The sequence below is a fragment of the Maniola hyperantus genome, chromosome 14 (genome assembly GCF_902806685.2).
Source record: "Maniola hyperantus chromosome 14, iAphHyp1.2, whole genome shotgun sequence".
NCBI lineage: Eukaryota > Metazoa > Arthropoda > Insecta > Lepidoptera > Nymphalidae > Maniola > Maniola hyperantus.
This window is the reverse complement of record NC_048549.1, coordinates 14,726,942-14,749,402: the sequence shown is the minus strand read 5'-3', so window position 1 is coordinate 14,749,402 and position 22,461 is coordinate 14,726,942. Positions and strand designations below refer to the sequence as shown.

General features: G+C 50.9%; 2 protein-coding genes across 2 annotated transcripts in view; one reads left to right on the top strand and one right to left on the bottom strand.

Moving 5' to 3' along the window:
- dachs (unconventional myosin-IXb-like dachs) overlaps positions 1-14,107 on the top strand; it is a 47,967-nt gene extending 33,860 nt beyond the window's left edge. Inside the window, exons 4-17 of the mRNA XM_069503133.1 lie at positions 201-416; positions 678-847; positions 949-1,114; positions 4,451-4,623; positions 4,698-4,897; positions 5,247-5,436; positions 5,583-6,056; positions 8,509-8,693; positions 8,774-8,975; positions 9,285-9,545; positions 9,748-10,008; positions 10,572-10,790; positions 11,195-11,371; positions 11,811-14,107. Coding sequence (XP_069359234.1) covers positions 201-416; positions 678-847; positions 949-1,114; positions 4,451-4,623; positions 4,698-4,897; positions 5,247-5,436; positions 5,583-6,056; positions 8,509-8,693; positions 8,774-8,975; positions 9,285-9,545; positions 9,748-10,008; positions 10,572-10,790; positions 11,195-11,371; positions 11,811-11,903 — 2,987 coding nt within the window. The 3' untranslated portion in view covers positions 11,904-14,107. The remainder of the gene's footprint in view (positions 1-200; positions 417-677; positions 848-948; positions 1,115-4,450; positions 4,624-4,697; positions 4,898-5,246; positions 5,437-5,582; positions 6,057-8,508; positions 8,694-8,773; positions 8,976-9,284; positions 9,546-9,747; positions 10,009-10,571; positions 10,791-11,194; positions 11,372-11,810) is intronic.
- Positions 14,108-20,676: 6,569 nt separating this feature from the next.
- LOC117988573 (uncharacterized) overlaps positions 20,677-22,461 on the bottom strand; it is a 53,267-nt gene continuing 51,482 nt past the window's right edge. Inside the window, exon 4 of the mRNA XM_034975731.2 lies at positions 20,677-22,227. Within this exon, the coding sequence (XP_034831622.1) occupies positions 22,055-22,227 (173 nt within the window). The 3' untranslated portion in view covers positions 20,677-22,054. The remainder of the gene's footprint in view (positions 22,228-22,461) is intronic.

Sequence of the window (22,461 nt, the reverse complement as noted above, 5' to 3'; positions counted from 1 at the left end):
CGACATACCGACATTTTCAGAGGCGATACTCAGTTTGTTTAGTCTGAATACTAAAATTGCAAATATCTTAACAAACATATTCACATAAGGTTCCCGAAAAAGTTAAATGAATTAATTTATTTTTTTATTTTATTTTATCGCTATGACTATAGTTTATTCCAGTTTGTGATAAGTTACAATAAGAGCACCTCTGTCGGCAGACGCGTCTTCGTCCAACGAAGCGGTGCACCTGCAGCGGCGCCTGCTGAGTCTGAGCTCGGAGCTGGTCACCCTCCGCAACCACCTGCACGTGGGCGGCGCGCCCGCCGCGCAGGCCGCCGCGCAGCCCGCCGTGCCGCCGCGCGCGCCGCTGCCGCCGCCGCTCGCGCCCGCGCCGCCGCTCGCGCCGCACAACCCGCCGCCGCCGCCGCCGCCCGGTAAGCCGCTCTCACTGGATTTGTGCACGCACAACCTTGATCGTTTAAAAATCAAATTTATAAAAATATATACCTAGCTCAGAAGGAAGTTGAGTCTAAAATATATACCTAGCTCAGAAGGAAGTTGAGTCAAAAATATATACCTAGCTCAGAAGGAAGTTGAGTCTAACATTGGCATGATTTTGAAAGAAGTAAATTGTATTTGTATCTTGTTTCAACCTATTGTTCAATTTAGTTATGAATTCGTGATCTCGTTTCCAGAAGCGCGATGGCGCGGCGGCAGCACAGCGGCTGCGGGCGCCCCGAGCGCGCCGCCGCCGCCGGCGCCGGGCGGCTCCGACGTGGACGACCTCATCCACCTGCGCGGCCCGCTCACCGAGGACGCCCTGGTGCGCGCTCTGCAGGCGCGCTTCTATCATAACAAGTTCTATGTGAGCCGCTCATTCGTGACAGAGGAGTTTGCCGTTTTTGTATTTCGAGAGAGTAAAAAAGAACAAGTTAAAACTCAATAGACTATGTATTTTGTATTTAGACATCCGTGGGACCGATCCTGATCGCGATGAACGCTTACACGGACGCGGGAAACGCGCTGACGCCGGGCGCGGCGCGCGCGCACCGCCCCGAGCTGGCGCGCCTCGTGCTCGACGCCGTGCGCCACCAGGCCGACACCGGCTGTCCGCAGGCCATCATCCTCTCAGGTGAGCCGTGCGCATCGCACTACCAGCTCCCGACGCGCTGACGCCGCACCGCCCCGAGCTGGCGCGCCCTCGTGCTCGACGCCGTGCGCCACCAGGCCGACACCGGCTGTCCGCAGGCCATCATCCTCTCAGGTGAGCCGTGCGCATCGCACTACCAGCTCCCGACGCGCTGACGCCGCACCGCCCCGAGCTGGCGCGCCTCGTGCTCGACGCCGTGCGCCACCAGGCCGACACCGGCTGTCCGCAGGCCATCATCCTCTCAGGTGAGCCGTGCGCATCGCACTACCAGCTCCCGACGCGCTGACGCCGCACCGCCCCGAGCTGGCGCGCCTCGTGCTCGACGCCGTGCGCCACCAGGGCCGACACCGGCTGTCCGCAGGCCATCATCCTCATCAGGTTGAGCCGTGCGCATCGCACTACTAACCTCCCGACGCGCTGACGCCGCACGCCCCGACTGGCGCGCCTCGTGCTCGACGCCGTGCGCCACCAGGCCGACACCGGCTGTCCGCAGGCCATCATCCTCTCAGGTGACCGTGCGCATCGCACTACCACTCCCGACGCGCTGACAGCCGCAACCGCCCCGAGCTGGCGCGCCTCGTGCTCGACGCCGTGCGCCACCAGGCCACACCGGCTGTCCGCAGGCCATCATCCTCTCAGGTGAGCCGTGCGCATCGCACTAACCAGCTCCCTACGCGCTGACGCCGCACCGCCCCGAGCTGGCCGGCGCCTCGTGCTCGACGCCGTGCCCACCAGGCCGAGCACCGGCTCGTTCCAGCAGGCCATCATCCTCTCAGGTGATCCGTGGCGCATGCTGCATACCAGCATCCGACGCGCGGTGACTGCCTGCACACGCCCGAGCTTGGCGCGCCTCGTGCTCGACGCCGTGCGCCACCAGGCCGACACCGGCTGTCCGCAGGCCATCATCCTCTCAGGTGAGCCGTGCGCATCGCACTACCAGCTCCCGACGCGCTGACGCCGCACCGCCCCGAGCTGGCGCGCCTCGTGCTCGACGCCGTGCGCCACCAGGCCGACACCGGCTGTCCGCAGGCCATCATCCTCTCAGGTGAGCCGTGCGCATCGCACTACCAGCTCCCGACGCGCTGACGCCGCACCGCCCCGAGCTGGCGCGCCTCGTGCTCGACGCCGTGCGCCACCAGGCCGACACCGGCTGTCCGCAGGCCATCATCCTCTCAGGTGAGCCGTGCGCATCGCACTACCAGCTCCCGACGCGCTGACGCCGCACCGCCCCGAGCTGGCGCGCCTCGTGCTCGACGCCGTGCGCCACCAGGCCGACACCGGCTGTCCGCAGGCCATCATCCTCTCAGGTGAGCCGTGCGCATCGCACTACCAGCTCCCGACGCGCTGACGCCGCACCGCCCCGAGCTGGCGCGCCTCGTGCTCGACGCCGTGCGCCACCAGGCCGACACCGGCTGTCCGCAGGCCATCATCCTCTCAGGTGAGCCGTGCGCATCGCACTACCAGCTCCCGACGCGCTGACGCCGCACCGCCCCGAGCTGGCGCGCCTCGTGCTCGACGCCGTGCGCCACCAGGCCGACACCGGCTGTCCGCAGGCCATCATCCTCTCAGGTGAGCCGTGCGCATCGCACTACCAGCTCCCGACGCGCTGCCGCCGCACCGCCCCGAGCTGGCGCGCCTCGTGCTCGACGCCGTGCGCCACCAGGCCGACAACCGGCTGTCCGCAGGCCATCATCCTCTCAGGTGAGCCGTGCGCATCGCACTACCAGCTCCCGACGCGCTGACGCCGCACCGCCCCGAGCTGGCGCGCCTCGTGCTCGACGCCGTGCGCCACCAGGCCGACACCGGCTGTCCGCAGGCCATCATCCTCTCAGGTGAGCCGTGCGCATCGCACTACCAGCTCCCGACGCGCTGACGCCGCACCGCCCCGAGCTGGCGCGCCTCGTGCTCGACGCCGTGCGCCACCAGGCCGACACCGGCTGTCCGCAGGCCATCATCCTCTCAGGTGAGCCGTGCGCATCGCACTACCAGCTCCCGACGCGCTGACGCCGCACCGCCCCGAGCTGGCGCGCCTCGTGCTCGACGCCGTGCGCCACCAGGCCGACACCGGCTGTCCGCAGGCCATCATCCTCTCAGGTGAGCCGTGCGCATCGCACTACCAGCTCCCGACGCGCTGACGCCGCACCGCCCCGAGCTGGCGCGCCTCGTGCTCGACGCCGTGCGCCACCAGGCCGACACCGGCTGTCCGCAGGCCATCATCCTCTCAGGTGAGCCGTGCGCATCGCACTACCAGCTCCCGACGCGCTGACGCCGCACCGCCCCGAGCTGGCGCGCCTCGTGCTCGACGCCGTGCGCCACCAGGCCGACACCGGCTGTCCGCAGGCCATCATCCTCTCAGGTGAGCCGTGCGCATCGCACTACCAGCTCCCGACGCGCTGACGCCGCACCGCCCGAGCTGGCGCGCCTCGTGCTCGACGCCGTGCGCCACCAGGCCGACACCGGCTGTCCGCAGGCCATCATCCTCTCAGGTGAGCCGTGCGCATCGCACTACCAGCTCCCGACGCGCTGACGCCGCACCGCCCGAGCTGGCGCGCCTCGTGCTCGACGCCGTGCGCCACCAGGCCGACACCGGCTGTCCGCAGGCCATCATCCTCTCAGGTGAGCCGTGCGCATCGCACTACCAGCTCCCGACGCGCTGACGCCGCACCGCCCCGAGCTGGCGCGCCTCGTGCTCGACGCCGTGCGCCACCAGGCCGACACCGGCTGTCCGCAGGCCATCATCCTCTCAGGTGAGCCGTGCGCATCGCACTACCAGCTCCCGACGCGCTGACGCCGCACCGCCCCGAGCTGGCGCGCCTCGCGAGACTCGCACAGCTGCAACGATGGAGTACTGTGCAGGTCAGGGGGGTAAAAATGATATTTAACTTCCAATCCAATTTTCCGTTTCGTGACGCTGTAGCGGCCAATAGGGCCTACGCAGCATAGTCAATCCGAAACAACACAAAAAAATCCGTTTCGTAGAAATGACTGCCCAGATGTTCGATGTCGAATTTATATAGTGCATGTGGCGGTTGCCACACTAGAAACTAGATGGCGCTGCTCAATCGATGACGTAGTCCCGAACAAATGTACCGCCGACAGTACTCGCACTAACAGAGTGTTCTGCAATCTGGACTATATATAGAAGTTTTAAGATCGTGTGTGTGTTTAAAGATCGAAGTGGGAGATCTCCCCTTTGGTACAGTCGAGCCTGCACACCGCTCCCGCACAGTGCATATGTGTAAATTCCTTGTATCTGCGCATGTGCAGATTTTCCCGCTCAATCTGACGTGAGCTACAATACGTAGTGTTTGGTCGCAGGCGTGTCGGGGTCGGGCAAGACGCACGCGTCCATGGTGCTGCTGCGGCGGCTGTTCGACGTGGCGGGCGGCGGGCCCGAGACCGACGCCTTCAAGCACCTGGCCGCCGCCTTCACCGTGCTGCGCTCGCTGGGCACGGCCGCCACGCGCGCCAACTCGCACTCCAGCCGCATCGTGAGTGCACGCCGCGCCGCGCCGCGCGTGTCCGAGCCGACACTCATAGCCGCTAACGCGTCCTCCTCCCGCAGGGCCACTTCATCGAGGTGCAGGTGACGGACGGCGCGCTGTACCGCACCAAGATCCACTGCTACTTCCTGGAGCAGACGCGCGTGGTGCGGCCGCCGCCCGGCGAGCGCAACTACCACATCTTCTACCAGCTGCTGGCCGGCCTCACGCCCGACGAGCGCTCGCAGCTGCACCTCGACGGCTACTGCGCTGCTGATCTGCGGTACGGTAACATCGACGCACAATGATTCATATTTCTTGTATTTCTTTAGCTAAATAGTAGCAAAGTGTTGGTAATTCCTGCCATCTACTTAAGGGAGAGGAAATAAAGGAGGTTCTTGTCGTCTCCCGCGACTCACAGATGCTACATTTGTTGCTTTATGTATTCAGCAATCGACATCGAAATATTTATTATAACGACTCCTCATCATAAGTTGTCTGATGAGTTAGTAGATTTCACGCTGAAGCCTTACACAATATGGATAAAACTTTAACGTGGCTGGTTGTGTGGGCACATGTGTCGTACAACTGCTGGCCAGCGGTCAAAGATTGAGCATCGCCTTGATGTCCAGGTATCTGTCGACGTGCTCGCCGCGGCGCGCCGAGGCGGAGGACGGCGCGCGCTTCCACGCGTGGAAGAGCTGCCTCGGCGTGCTGGGCATCCCCTTCCTCGACGTGCTGCGCGTGCTGGCCGCCGTGCTGCTGCTGGGCAACGTGCACTTCAGCGACAACGCGGACGGCATCGCCGAGCCCAACGGAGAGGTACGCCGTCCGACACTCGGCCGATAACATTCAATCTAATTAGAGCATATCTCGAGTAGGTACTCTTCACCCATTTAGCTTTTGGCGAAATAGAGAAATCGGTTTGTCGTATTTACGTTGTAGTCGAACGTGGGTGTTGTATGCAGGCGGAGTTGGTGGCGGCGGGATCGCTGCTGGGCGTGGGCGCGGCGGCGCTGCTGCGCGGGCTGGGCGCGCGGGGCGGCGCGCGGGCGCGGGGCGCCGCCGTGCGCGCGCCCGCCAGCGCCGCGGGCGCGGGCGCCGCACGCGACGCGCTGGCCAAGGCGCTGTACTGCCGCACCGTGGCCACCATCGTGCGGCGCGCCAACTCGCTCAAGCGCCTCGGCTCCACGCTCGGCACGCTGTCCTCGGACTCCAACGAGTCGGTGCACCAGCGCACGGCGGGCAGCGGCGCGCGCGGGCGGGCGGGCGCGCGCTCCATGGCGGCGCTGAACGACGCGGTGCGGCACGCCACGGACGGCTTCGTGGGCATCCTGGACATGTTCGGCTTCGAGGACGCGGCGCCGAGCCGCCTGGAGCACCTGTGCGCCAACCTGTGCGCCGAGACCATGCAGCACTTCTACAACACGCACGTCTTTAAGGTTATATGGCCCCTAGCCTTTCATTCTTGTAATGCGACGGTCGGTAAGCTCGGGGGCTCTGGATCATTTAAACCAAAATATGGAAAAATGAATTGCCCGATTATAAGCGTCACTCAGATTTTTTAAAATCAAAAAGACCGACTTCCAAAAATGTTATTAAAAAAAACTTTTGTTTCTTCGCCTGTATGTATGTTAAAATCGGGCGAGCTTCACGCTTTGATTTCTACTTTCTTTTGTTTCGCGCCAGACTTCATACATTACATACACGTGTAGAAACAAAAGTTATTTATTTAGGTACTTTCGAAAGTCCGTGTTTTAATATTTTTTTATTTTTATTTTTTTAGTGTAAGTAGTACTTGCTTGGTACCTACCTAAAATATCAATTTACCATCAGAAATTCCCGAATTCCCTCGGCTTAGTAGTTCAGTACCTTGCAGCATCAGCATTGAGGAGTTGCGATCTGAAGTTCAATGACGTAAGTAGTCTACGCTCGGTGTTTATTTAAGCGTCTTCACACATCTTTACAGTAGGTACTGTAGAACAATATTCATTTTATCCGTCCGCTGCGCCAGATCCTTCTTTCCACGCACGTGCAAACTGTGGAACCCACTCCCATCGGCGGTGTTCCCACTAGATTACAACATGGGGTTATTCAAGGGGCGGACCAACAAATTCCTAAAAGGCCGGCAACGCATCGGCGGTTCCTCTGGTGTTGCAAATGTTCATGGGCGGCGGTAATCACTTAACAACAGGTGAGCCGCCTGCTCGTTTGCTCGTTATCTCTATTTAAAAAAAATTAAGCAATTTGTAGGCTTAGAGGGATTATTACCGTAAATCTGATGTTATTACGGCATTAAACGAATCTTGATCTAACAGGCTTTAAATGAGCTTATAATATCAATTATACAAGTGTACATACCTAAAATAACATTGCATCATCCGCAGTTCCTGAACCACTATAGTTTAGGAGTGCTGTATCATCAGGGTTGAGGAGTTGGGATTTGGAGTCTTAGCATGAAGTCGTTGCTTGGTATCTACAATATTAATTCATTATGAACACTTCCTGAATCTTGACAACTTAGGCGGGCAGTAACCCTGCAGCATCAGGATTAAAGAGTTGGATCCAGAAATTACTATGGGACCACCACGTAAACATTAACTCTTCGGAAACCACCACGGAAACTTCGGCAACATTGTCCGAAACAAGGTGCGCGAACTGTGCCCTGTTTATCAAACATTACAAGTCTACAAGCTCACAAGTTACAAGTTACAAGAACTTTTTTACAAACTCTTGTAAATTATGTTTATCAAATAATTTCACAAGACTTGTAGGATTTATTTATTTTATTTATTTTTATTATTCATGTACCAAAAATTGTAGTTACAAAGTAATAATAAATTAACAATTTACAAGACAAGGATTTTACAAGACTCGTAGAACTTGTATTTCTAATTTACTTATAACACTTTATTTTTGCTAAATTGCAAAATAATTTTTCAACCGTAATAAATGTCGATAAAATAGAAATTACGGTACCATAACTAGTCAAGTTATTGTTAGAAATAAATTTTGTTTTCAAATAATTTAATTTTGTGTTAAATAACCTATTTTCGGTACACCAACAGGAAGTACCTACACAAAAAGTTTAAATTAAAAATAATACATTCTTTTTCATGAATTAAGGTTAGACTTAAAATTTGGAAAAATAGATAGATCTGATTCGAAAGTTACAATTATTCTTCAATTAAGTAATTCGTGACAAAAAAGATATTTTATTTGGCGCATTTACTGATAAATTATCTAAAGACCAAAAAATAGCAGAGTGGAAAGAGATACTATTGCTATGTCAGTCGCTTGGACTTGTCTCTGCCGAAAAAGATTATGGCAGCATACTCGTATGTATATGAGACACGTTTTGGTCAAATTTAAAAAGAGCAGCATTGATAAGTTTAATAAAATTACACCTTTGAATTATTTTATAGTTATTTTACCTATTTACTACTAGGTACTAGATAATTTAATTATTCTTTTATACAATATCATACTTGCATACAACTTGTAAAATAAATTAAGAGTCAACGTAGGCTCTCCAACTTTTTCGTTACAAGTTACAAGCTACAAGCATTAAATTGTGGTCATGAACTAATAAAAAAAAAAGCTACAAGCTACAAAGGCATTTTTGATGAACAAAACCACAAATACAAGTGTGAAAAACACTTGTATTATAATTGATATTACTTGTAGCTTGTAGTTTACAAGTGTAGTTTTGATAAACGCATTCTTGTAAAAATGCACAAATTTACAAGAGAAACGCTTGTAATACAAGACTTGTAACGTTTGATAAACAGGGCACTGGTCTCACGACATCACCGCGCAAGTGTTTCGACCTACACAGTTCATTGTTGTATATGTATAGTGCACTGAAGGTAGCGCTCTGCGCTGTGTCCGCAGTCGTCGCTAGAGTCGTGCCGCGAGGAGGGCGTGGCGGGCGCGCTGGAGGTGGAGTACGTGGACAACGTGCCGTGCATCGACCTGGTGTCGTCGCTGCGCACCGGCCTGCTCGCCACGCTGGACGCCGAGTGCGCGGCGCGCGGCTCGCCCGAGCAGTACGTGGCGCGCGTGCGCACGCTGCACAGGTGACCGCCACTGCTGTCTGTCCGATCTGTGCTGCAGCGCCCTCCTGCGCGTATGTCTGACAGTATGTCGTCGTCGGCAGGGGCCACCCGCGGCTGGCGGAGGCGCGGCCGGCGCACGCGCGGCGCTTCGCCGTGCGCCACTACGCGGGCGAGGTGACGTACGACGCGGCCGACTTCCTGGACGCCAACCGCGACGCCGTGCCCGACGAGCTGCTGGCCGCCTTCGACACGCGCGCCTGCGACTTCGGCTTCGCCACGCACCTCTTCGGCGCCGAGCTCAAGGTCCACTTGTTGTACTCGACAGAACTCTAGGACGTGCAGGTTTCCTCACGAGGTTCTTTTCGCTGTTGAAGCGAGTAATATTTAATTGCTTAAAACTATGAAAAAGCGTGGTAGACCCTGATGGCCAAACCCTTCTCACTTTGAGAGCAGACCCGTGCTCTGATCATGATCATGAACTATGAAAAGTTAGAGGCATTTGTCCTGGACCGAACCCCGGTTCCTCCGAATAGAAGGCAACCATTTTATTAGACTACAACTGTTTTTGAAAATTGGGGATACCAGAACAGAATTCGGGGTTGACTATGACAGGCTCTGGCGGCAGCGGGCGGGCCGGCGGGCGCGCAGTTCCGCGCGTCTCCGACGGCGGGCGGCGCGGCGGGGGCGGGCGCGCTGGGCGCGGCGGGAGCGGCGGCGCCTGCGCCCGCGTCCACGCTGACGCAGGACTTCCACACGCGCCTCGACAACCTGCTGCGCACGCTGGTGCACGCGCGCCCGCACTTCGTGCGCTGCCTGCGCGCCAACGCCGCCGAGACGCCCATGCTCTTCGACCGCGCCAGCGTCGCGCGACAGGTGCGCACTCACAATATCTGCTACAGCTTTTCTTTCTCAGAGAGGCTACATATTCTAGTATTTTTGGACGTTCGATATCCAAGTATTCACTTCACAATGTCATCATTTGTGGAATTGTTTGTTATGTTACGTTATCATCTGTCGTAATGTTGCGGTGCCATACATGCGGCGTGTGAGTACATCGTGGGGTGTGGTGCGGCAGGTGCGCGCGCTGCAGATCCTGGAGACGGTGCAGCTGATGGCGAGCGGCTACCCGCACCGCATGCGCTTCCGCGCGTTCAGCGGCCGCTACCGCGCGCTGTGGCGCGGCGGCGGCGCGGCCGAGCGCGAGTCGGGCGCGGCGTGCGCGCGCGTGCTGCGCTCCGTGGCCGCCGCCGCCGCGCCGCCCGCGCCCGCTTCGCCCGCCGCCGTGCGCTGGGCGCTGGGCAAGCGACACGTCTTCCTCAGCGAGGGCATGCGACAGGTACCACGCCACGAGCGCCATCAGTTCACTGAGGGCCGAGATGGTGGTGAAACAGAACACCTTCTGGTGTGGAACTGATGAACGTTGGACGCTCGTAATGTTTATGAAATTACTAGCTGATGCCCGCGACTTCGTCCGCTTGGATTTAGGTTTTTTAAAATCCCGTGGGAACTCTTTGATTTTCCGGTATAAAAAGTAGCCTATGTCCTTCCCCGGGATGCAAGCTATGTTTGTGCCAAATTTCATCAAAATCGGTTGAACGGATGGGCCGTGAAAAGCTAGCAGACAGACAGATAGACCGACAGACGGACAGACAGACACACTTTCGCATTTATAATATTAAGTATGGATATGGATATGGATATTTTAACTGTGGGACGACCTCCAACCCGTTGGACCTTAAGAAGGTAGCGGGAAGTGGGTGGATGAGGAAGGCGGAGGATCGTGTCTGGTGGGGCGCTCTAGGGAAGGCCTATGTCCAGCAGTGGACGCAAACACGGTCAGTGCCGAGGCTGTCGTCGATGTAGTGCACGCAAAACAAGCTGTCCAATCGTTGTGGCCAGGTGTTGGAGCGCATGCGGCGCGCGCGCAGACAGGCGGCGGCGGAGTGCATCCAGGCGGCGTGGCGGGCGCGCGCCCGAGGCGCCGCGTCGCCGGCCCGGCCCGCGCCGCCCGCGCGCCGCCGCCCCGCGCCGCTGGCCGGCACGCCGCCGCCCGAGCCGCCCGACAAGTGCGACGCGCAGCTCGTCAAGCGGACCTGCTCGCTCTTCGGACTCGATCTGGTGAGCTCAATCGTTCTGGCGTCATTCACTCCTGATGGCCAGGGTTTACGTTAGACATGACCTCGTGAATGACGGAATCGACCAATCGCTGAAACATTTCAAGTCCCGGATTTCCACTCACTTCCAGAAGTTCTGCTGTGAATATCAGCTGTGCCTTGTTATTTTTGAATTACTTGAGCCATATCAATTTCAATACTATATTCCTGATAGGGGCTGACGTCTATTTTCGGTCCAGTGTCAGATCAGTTTGACTCGGAGATCAATTAAAGCTTCATCAGGCTTTTGTGTGAGGACTAGTGGTGTATTCCATAGAACATGTCCACCATTCTGAAGAACATAGCTTCAGAACTATTTGGACTATTAGGTGAGGTTATAGGGATACTGAGTGTCGTTCGGCTCGCCAGGAGCGCCCGCCGCCGCTGCCGCCGTCGCGCGCGTACACGGTGGCCAACGGCGTGAAGCTGGGCTACCCGCAGCAGCGCTGCGTGGCAGCCGACTGGGCCGACGGCGCCGTGCAGCTGCGCGTCGGCGACACCGTGCTGGCGCTGGGCGCCGCGCGCCGCGGTCACGTGTCCGTGCAGGTAGGTGCCCAGTCAGTTCACCTCCGTCCTACCTGCCGTCAAATGCTTCTCCATTGTTTTGTAGCGTTTGCCCGAGCACTCGTCACATTTGCTTGTGTCACGATTTTTGATGTCCGGTCCATCGAGAAGATATGTGCCTTGTACGACAAACTCAAGCAAACCTTTACTTGTGAAGACGCGGATTTGTATACTTACCTACGAACGTACGTACGCGACAAGTCTAGATGGCAATCGGGGAGGGAACGTCCCGCACACCCGCACAGCCCCCGCGCTAACCCAGTGCGGTCGAACGCGAGTTTACCATCTCGACCTGTCGTGTACGTATACATGCATACAGTTATAGGAAAAGAAGACTTTGAGTAATGAATACAGAATGTGTTTCTTGTAGGCTGGTTCTGCAGCTATCTCTAGATGATCGCAATATCCGTGTTTCCCGCAGGTGTGCGGGCGCACGGTGCCCGTGCCGCACTCGGTGCTGGCGCCGCCGCGCGCGCCGCGCCCCGCGCCGCCGCCGCCGCCCGCGCCCGCCTGACAGCTGCCACGCACACGTGACACGCCACAAGGAACACTCCAGGTGTGCGGGCGCACGGTGCCCGTGCCGCACTCGGTGCTGGCGCCGCCGCGCGCGCCGCGCCCCGCGCCGCCGCCGCCGCCCGCGCCCGCCTGACAGCTGCCACGCACACGTGACACGCCACAAGGAACACTCCAGGTGTGCGGGCGCACGGTGCCCGTGCCGCACTCGGTGCTGGCGCCGCCGCGCGCGCCGCGCCCCGCGCCGCCGCCGCCGCCCGCGCCCGCCTGACAGCTGCCACGCACACGTGACACGCCACAAGGAACACTCCAGGTGTGCGGGCGCACCCTCGTCTGCGCAGGCCGAGCGGACTCAACTTCGAGGAGGAGTCGAACTATAAAATTGTGCCAAAATAAAATAGACTTGCTTTAGCGTTCTTCTTGTGCTAAAGTATATATTATATGTAGCACATATTTTGACACGTTGCTACGATGGTGCCTTATCCTAGAGTCAGTGTAAATAGTAGAGTATAAGTATTTATGTCGCGCGCCGCCCCGTGCCCGTGCCCGTGCCCGTGCCCGGGAGCGTCGAGCAGTATTACTGTAGAATGTAAGAAACGGTCGAAGAGCTGATGGGGTGTACTGTGGTGGCGCTAGATAAAGCTGAAAGTTTAGTTACAATCTGGCGGACAAAATGGTGTAATGGCGCGAAATTAAATGCAGAAGCAAAAATCTGTAAAAAAGCTGTTGAAACTTTGCTGTAATTATAGTTTTGATCGAAACTGTCACTCATTAAGTATCACGAACTTTACACTTATTTTATTAGTATTAGGCCGTTTTCTTTAAAAATGAGTACCTACCTACTGATTTCTGTTGTATTCAGTAATCGAACTCACGAACGAGCCTAAGTTTTAGGCTGTTTTGCTTGAAAATAAATTCACATTAATATTCAGTGGACCAATTAGGTACGTCCAGATTAAAGAAAAAAGTATTTTGATAAGAAATATAGGTACCTAATTAAACAGCTTTGTTCGCCGGTGCCTTATTATTTAGATCACACTCGATAAATGTTTACTTTTTATTTTAAAAAAATCAGATTTAGTCAAGTGCCCCACAAAAAGCCACACGATTATCGATCTGTAGAAGCACATACATACAGTATAGTACCTGCCTATTTATTACAAACGTTTAAACTCTGATGCAATAGAAGTGTAAATACTTACAGTTCCTGTATGTTGCCCGCACAAACTCGTGTGTTGTGAATCCACGGTGCCTTTCATGTTCAATGTGACGTACAAATTACAACTGTTACCATATCACTTACCTACCAATATTTCGCGTTTTGAGACATTTGAGGTTGTAAGATGTAATTTATTGTAAGTATACGCTGAGCGTCGCGTCGTTGTCGCCGCACACGAGACATCTTCCAAGTATTTTAGCGATCTTTACATGTATTTTATTTAATTCCTTAGATTTGATAAGAAATTAAAGAGAATTAAGACTCTCGAGGGGATATTAGCCAAGAATGTCGTCTAAATAAGTATTGTATGTTACAACTAAGTACCTACCTATCTATGTATATAGAAGTTGCAATCGTCTCTTTGACTACTTGTCAAATTATGTTTATATACTGTTGTTCTAAGATAGTTCGATTCAATCTTTTTGATGTCAACACAAAAACACTGAAAATAATATATCAGTGACCCAAAATATCATTGCGATTTGCGACACATGTGACTAACGTAGTTAAGTTTGAATCCTACTTAATAATTATTATTGAGGAGCTCAAACTAAACGATGTAATTGCACAAAAGTAAATTTTAGATGAGGCGCAAGAAACTGAATGAAAGCTTCTGAAAATTTATTTCTGAATTCAATTTCGTTTTAGGCCGTTTTGCTTGGATTAGTTCAAATTTGTATTCAGTACCTAAAGCTAAAACTATCCGGATTGTATTTTGATCACAAGTGTAGTTACATCGTTTTGTTCACCAGTTCCTCATTCTGTACCATTCAGATATTTTGTAACTACTATAGTTTTCCAAAAAGCAAATAATTGACTGATATCGAATTTCAAAAGCTAAAATGTTGTAACCCCTGCCAACTTGGCACTTGCCAACACGAGTCTGATAGAGCATAGAGCATAGAGCATAGAGCATAGAGCCTACAGACTTGATCTGTTCGAGATTATATTATGTTTAATGTGTAAGGGAAAATAAAGAGTATTCTTTAAAATATCTTTTATTTGTTTCCTATTTTCTTATAACAATGCACAAAATAATTTGGAATGTGAAGAAGCAGCGACGCACCCGCCACGTGCGCAGGCCGCTCGCTCGTTTGATGCGAACAACACAAGCGTCCTACCGATGCCGATGTCTCAGAGAGCAGGGAGCAGGGAGCAGGGAGCAGGGAGCTACACGGCGGAGATCCCGCCCCACTCCGTACACCATAAAAATACAAAAGTTCACAAGTTACACATGTACAATACAATATGACACGAAAATTCATTTAAGAAAACCGGTTACAAAGATTAAATAGAAAATCCATTCGACGATTAAATATAATAATATAATAAGAATTTCTACAACAGTAGGTACCTACGCTATTTCTCTCTTAAAATAGCACAACAGTAGAATAAAGGATTTATATTAGAAATGCAATAGTATTGAGTTTACAATCCTGACACAACAAGAGCAACATTAGGTCCCGTCACAAACACTCGGCTTTGTCCACGAGTATAGGTATATTCACGTAGAGCAGTTTATAACAACAATATACTTCGTTGGGTTATCACATCGCGAGTAATGCCGCCACTGGCGCACGCCGCACCGCACCGCACCGCACCGCACCGCACCGCCTCACCACGGCTCGGTCACGGCCAGAGCCTATACAGCGTACTTTCAAGCTTAGAGATCAAGAGACAAAATGTTAAAACCATAATTCTGTCTTATTTTAATTCTCAGTACCTAAAAGTCTAAGCAAAGTTAAAGTACGCGCCATGATCTAAACCTCGGGCCTGCGCAGACGAGGGACTATTGTCCGCGGAGGACAAAAGTCCCTCATGTTTTACTACGGTGTTTCGCCGTATTATTAGTTCACTGCGTTATGCGATGCAGTTCTTATATTATGCCTACGTCGTCTGCGCAGGCCGTTAATAACAAAACACAGCTGAATAGTATTTTGTCCCGTCGTTGTACAACATACAATACTGTGTATAGTGCTCGAGCCGTGCGGGCTGCGGGCTGCGGGCTGCGGGCTGCGGCGTCAACCAGTGACAACCTTCGGGCGCCATACGCGCCGCGCGCGCAGGCCCCACTAATTACTACTAATTATATTGAAAAGAGTTTTAAAGATAAAACGAAATTACATCTAGCGTAACTAATCTATTTTAGTTTTACTTCATTTAATAAAATCCAATATTTGTAAATTCTTAAAGAATGTGTTACACTATTTCTTTACAATTTTCATTTTACACAAATATATGCATTTATTCATTTTCTCTAATAATTAATCTAGTGGTTTCACAGAGTTAATTTGTTATGATTCAGTTACCGAGGTAGGCACAGTATCGTACAAAGAGTCGGGACAGTCCCGGACAGCTAGTGAAAATTTGTTATGATTCAGTTACCGAGGTAGGCACAGTATCGTACAAAGAGTCGGGACAGTCCCGGACAGCTAGTGAAAATTTGTTATGATTCAGTTACCGAGGTAGGCACAGTATCGTACAAAGAGTCGGGACAGTCCCGGACAGCTAGTGAAAATTTGTTATGATTCAGTTACCGAGGTAGGCACAGTATCGTACAAAGAGTCGGGACAGTCCCGGACAGCTAGTGAAAATTTGTTATGATTCAGTTACCGAGGTAGGCACAGTATCGTACAAAGAGTCGGGACAGTCCCGGACAGCTAGTGAAAATTTGTTATGATTCAGTTACCGAGGTAGGCACAGTATCGTACAAAGAGTCGGGACAGTCCCGGACAGCTAGTGAAAATTTGTTATGATTCAGTTACCGAGGTAGGCACAGTATCGTACAAAGAGTCGGGACAGTCCCGGACAGCTAGTGAAAATTTGTTATGATTCAGTTACCGAGGTAGGCACAGTATCGTACAAAGAGTCGGGACAGTCCCGGACAGCTAGTGAAAATTTGTTATGATTCAGTTACCGAGGTAGGCACAGTATCGTACAAAGAGTCGGGACAGTCCCGGACAGCTAGTGAAAATTTGTTATGATTCAGTTACCGAGGTAGGCACAGTATCGTACAAAGAGTCGGGACAGTCCCGGACAGCTAGTGAAAATTTGTTATGATTCAGTTACCGAGGTAGGCACAGTATCGTACAAAGAGTCGGGACAGTCCCGGACAGCTAGTGAAAATTTGTTATGATTCAGTTACCGAGGTAGGCACAGTATCGTACAAAGAGTCGGGACAGTCCCGGACAGCTAGTGAAAATTTGTTATGATTCAGTTACCGAGGTAGGCACAGTATCGTACAAAGAGTCGGGACAGTCCCGGACAGCTAGTGAAAATTTGTTATGATTCAGTTACCGAGGTAGGCACAGTATCGTACAAAGAGTCGGGACAGTCCCGGACAGCTAGTGAAAATTTGTTATGATTCAGTTACCGAGGTAGGCACAGTATCGTACAAAGAGTCGGGACAGTCCCGGACAGCTAGTGAAAATTTGTTATGATTCAGTTACCGAGGTAGGCACAGTATCGTACAAAGAGTCGGGACAGTCCCGGACAGCTAGTGAAAATTTGTTATGATTCAGTTACCGAGGTAGGCACAGTATCGTACAAAGAGTCGGGACAGTCCCGGACAGCTAGTGAAAATTTGTTATGATTCAGTTACCGAGGTAGGCACAGTATCGTACAAAGAGTCGGGACAGTCCCGGACAGCTAGTGAAAATTTGTTATGATTCAGTTACCGAGGTAGGCACAGTATCGTACAAAGAGTCGGGACAGTCCCGGACAGCTAGTGAAAATTTGTTATGATTCAGTTACCGAGGTAGGCACAGTATCGTACAAAGAGTCGGGACAGTCCCGGACAGCTAGTGAAAATTTGTTATGATTCAGTTACCGAGGTAGGCACAGTATCGTACAAAGAGTCGGGACAGTCCCGGACAGCTAGTGAAAATTTGTTATGATTCAGTTACCGAGGTAGGCACAGTATCGTACAAAGAGTCGGGACAGTCCCGGACAGCTAGTGAAAATTTGTTATGATTCAGTTACCGAGGTAGGCACAGTATCGTACAAAGAGTCGGGACAGTCCCGGACAGCTAGTGAAAATTTGTTATGATTCAGTTACCGAGGTAGGCACAGTATCGTACAAAGAGTCGGGACAGTCCCGGACAGCTAGTGAAAATTTGTTATGATTCAGTTACCGAGGTAGGCACAGTATCGTACAAAGAGTCGGGACAGTCCCGGACAGCTAGTGAAAATTTGTTATGATTCAGTTACCGAGGTAGGCACAGTATCGTACAAAGAGTCGGGACAGTCCCGGACAGCTAGTGAAAATTTGGCCACAACAATTTTAAACAATACTTATACGTTATTTAATTACATGGTTATATCCTATTATTTAAAATAAAGCTTTGTCAGCGCTCAAACATTACATTTATTTCACAATATTGTGTAAATATTACAATAACATAACACAAGTAAGGGGCAGTTCTCCTACAACTAGGAGAAGGCTCCCACTTCCTTGTGTTACTGTTAACCTAAGTTAATTGAAATAAACTATTTTTATTGCATATATACTTAATACTGTAACAACAACATGTCTTTTAATTGTAAACGTTAAATTTAAATAAACTTAATTTATTATTACATCGATACGATAAAATGTAAATATTCAAAAATGTAGGAAAATATTAGCAGTTCTAGATCTAGATACAAACATGCAACCGGCAACGAGTTTACGGCGGCGGTCTGGGTCGGGGTTTGGCTCTCATTTAAATGTTAACAATGTTTGTAGACATTCTATAAACTATCTGAATCTGTGTCTAAGGTTAGACTTACACGAGTTACAAGATTTGTATGTAAATGTTTTAACTATGAAGTTAAATATGAACGAAAACCTGACGATCCACAGATTGTGTCGTCTATAAATACAACCAAAACCTGTCGATCCACAGATTGTGTCGTCTATAAATACAACCAAAACCTGACGATCCACAGATTGTGTCGTCTATAAATACAACCAAAACCTGTCGATCCACAGATTGTGTCGTCTATAAATACAACCAAAACCTGTCGATCCACAGATTGTGTCGTCTATAAATACAACCAAAACCTGTCGATCCACAGATTGTGTCGTCTATAAATACAACCAAAACCTGTCGATCCACAGATTGTGTCGTCTATAAATACAACCAAAACCTGACGATCCACAGATTGTGTCGTCTATAAATACAATCAAAACCTGACGATCCACAGATTGTGTCGTCTATAAATACAACCAAAACCTGTCGATCCACAGATTGTGTCGTCTATAAATACAATCAAAACCTGACGATCCACAGATTGTGTCGTCTATAAATACAACCAAAACCTGTCGATCCACAGATTGTGTCGTCTATAAATACAATCAAAACCTGACGATCCACAGATTGTGTCGTCTATAAATACAATCAAAACCTGACGATCCACAGATTGTGTCGTCTATAAATACAACCAAAACCTGTCGATCCACAGATTGTGTCGTCTATAAATACAATCAAAACCTGACGATCCACAGATTGTGTCGTCTATAAATACAACCAAAACCTGTCGATCCACAGATTGTGTCGTCTATAAATACAATCAAAACCTGACGATCCACAGATTGTGTCGTCTATAAATACAACCAAAACCTGTCGATCCACAGATTGTGTCGTCTATAAATACAATCAAAACCTGACGATCCACAGATTGTGTCGTCTATAAATACAACCAAAACCTGACGATCCACAGATTGTGTCGTCTATACATACAAGCAGAGATGTTAGTCTATGAGTTTCATTGGATTTAATATTCAAATAAGAGCCAAACTACTTTCTTCGGAGCGCAATACGAATATCAGATTACACATGCGCGTTAGGCAGTCGGATACAAAGAACACTTCTTACATATAAATTCATAGAAACAACAAACAGAAAAAGTGAGTGCGCCAAAGCCACCAATACAGAGACAATAAAGAGCGATTAATATTTACGTAAATAGCAGTAAGCCACATATCGATATATCTCTGTAAAAGTAAAAGTAATCTTGTGCTACAATCAAAGTAGTAAATCAGTTGAGTTTTGGGGCAAAAATACTCAAACCATTTTAGTACGTATACCAAATGAAATCTCTACTACTTAGTACCTACGTATCGGATACGAACAAGCGGTGCTTTAGTTTACAATCTAAACTACTAAATAATCAGACGAGAGCAAACGACAAGCGAGTATATTAAACGCATACGAAACGATGGATGACTTACGCCGGCACGTGGCGCGCGCGGGCCGTGCCACGTGCGTGCCGTCACACGGTGAAGCAGGAACTGCTTCATATTAAATGTTCGATGTGTAGAATCCGTGCCTCGTCCGCGCCTCGTACGTGGCACGTGCTGACATAAGTCATCTCTTAATGTTAAAATTAATTATGGTGCTAATTATTAGGATCTGCAAAAAACTAAACTAATTACTTACTTAATTGAACAGAGCTCAGAGACTCTAGTTACATAAATGTTTGCAGATCTCTAATTTATAAACACTATTTGAGAAGCTGGCGAACAAAACGGTATAGTTACACTTCTGATGAAAATACTTTTTTCGGACATGTTTCTTCAACTTAACACAAATGTGAACTGATTTCAATGCAAAACGGCTTAAAACTGTGATTTCGATCAAAATGGTATAATTACAGTAAAGTTTCAACAGCTTGTGCAATTACACCGTTTTGTTCGCCAATTCCTCATTTGGCGATTTAATCAGCCCTTAATCTATAAACTAATACGGAGGAGTACATCACACCGTCCACCGCAACTACGACGACCAAACAAGTGTAAACTTTCATATAAAGTAGGGGGCAAAAAGAGTAACTATAAGAAATGCATCTCCTATACTACTACGAGACAAATTACATGGAGAGTAGGTATAGTACGCGACAGGTCGAGATGGCGACCGATGCCCCGCACACCCGCACAGCGCCCGCACTCACCCACACAGGCGGGGCATTACGTAAAACGTTGCAGCAGCAATGCGACAGTTCATTTGCTATCTCTCTTCTTCTTTTTCTTATTTTGCTTTGTGGCTATTGCTGTCTTTCTCTAGCCGGACGTTTGACAGCAATGATCGCGAGATTTACGCCTGTCGCGTGATATGTAATCACCATCGGTGCCATCTCGAGCTGTCGGCTACTATATCTATGGTACCCATAAATCCGCATAGATTGCGGACTGAACACACGAGTTAAGGCAGTGAACAACAGCGTCTGTGCTCCGACGGACGCACGCGCGTACCATACAAATGGACGACAGATACAAACTCAGCTAACATGACAATTTTTTGCGGTTGTCGTGCTAAGTCGGTGAAAATTCTCGAAGGAGAGACCCAAGATAAAACATGTGGCCAGGAATTCATAGTATGTAGGTCTCCAATGTTGCAGGTTGCCGCCAGCGGGTCGCGTTACACGACACAGACGTTAGATGACGTACATGGGGCCGAGTAGTTGGCGACCGCTGGCCGTGCGCAGCGTGCCCGCAGGGGCCGGCCACACATGCGCTGACAATGCACGGTTACACGAACATTTCATCGTCATGATCAACCGATCGCCGGACCACTACTGAGGATAGGCTGAGATCTTAGGCTGAGATCTATAGAGCGCACTCTGATTTTGCTCAGACTTAAGATTGAGTTAAAACGAGACAGATTCATTCGAGAGATATATCTCCCTGAGTCTCCTCTCCGAATGATAAATGTATAGGCCACAGTCCGCCCCGCTGGGCAAGTGCGCATTGGCAGAGTTCACACATCTTTGAGAACATTACGAAGAACTGTCAGGCATGCATGCGGGTTTATTCACGATGTCTTCCTTCTCCGTCAAAACAAAAGCTATTGAATTGCTTGAACGCACATAATTCCGGATAGTTAGGGGTGCGTGTCAAGAAACGAAGTCCCGAGGTTTCCATAAGGTTCTCAAAGGTGTGTGAAGTCTGCCAATTCGCAATGGGCGATCCCATATGGTCTAAGCCCGTCTCATTGAGGAGACCCGTACTCAGTAGTGGGTCGGCAACAGTCTCTGCCGAACGTCTGTCGCGTGTGGAGGCACCTTGTCGCACTAACTAGTTAGTGGCACGCTCCGCTGGCCGGAGTTTGCCACTCCGTTGACTCCGCAACCTTCCCTAACAAGCGTTTGTGCGGAACTCGACACCGCGCCGCAGTACAGGTCTCGTGTGACAGACAACACTCGCCTGTGTCTGCTGTCCTAGCTAGTGTCCTAGCCTTGCTGATGAACTCATGTTTATACTTTACTATATCGCAAACATCTTAATATCTCCGTCCATTTTATTTCGGTACGCACTTGAACATTGTAACGTTTCGAGTTTATAATTACACGCGATCGACTTTCGAATCGAGAAAGAAACATCGAAAAATTTGTAAGATCCATCGACGACTGTATTTCTTTTCTCCTTTGAGGGAACTTGAATACCGCGTTCGAGGATCAGCTTCATATAGACGTGTGGTGACTGTTGGGGCTGTTGGGGCTGTTGGGGCTGTTGGGGCTGTTGGGGCTGTTGGGGCACAGCGACTCTATGCAGTCAGTAGTACAAGGCGTAAGTTGAGACGTTCCCGACTCGGCTTACAACTTTATGTGCAGCTGGTTGATCGCGGAAAAGGTGTTGCTGTAAGTCAATCACTCAACAATTTACGGTATTCTCGTTGCGACAATGCATTGTAGCCAATAGTGAGCGAGTATCAACCAATCAGAGGTGATTGCAATCGTGACATTGTAGCTGTCATTTTACCGTATAGTCGAGCCCCTTTCATACTAGTTTTGAAAATTTAGAAGAACACGATTTTAGTTTAAAATAGCTTTTTTAGTAATTTAGTTCCACGTGGGGAAGAGGTTAGAGCTGGTGGAAGTCAACGCGGCAACAGGTCGGCGCGACAGAAGACGCAGCAGACGGCGGCGAGCGCGGCGCGCGCGCGCGGCCGGCGCTAGTCGCGCGCGAGCGGCGTGCTGCACGCGGCCAGCGCGCGGCGCGCGGGCGGCGTGCGCGGCGCGGCGTCGGGCGGCGTGTCCGCGCCCGCCACCGTGCTGACGCTGGGCGCGCCCAGCGACGTGAACACGCTGCTCGACGACACCTCGCGGACGCACCGCTTCTGCTCCTCTGCAATATATGTACTTATGCTTTCTTACTTATTTCTGGCTGACATCTAAATTAGCAGGCAACGCCATTAGAAAGAAAATAATAGATGCCTTCGAGATGTGATGTTCGAGGTGAATCACCTGAACTCAACTACGTCTCCATTTTAAAAACGTCATTATTTAAAACCATAAACTATCTGCAAAAAACACTCGAGTACTTCGGCTACTTCTAGCCAGGAAAGGTGCGACAAGTATA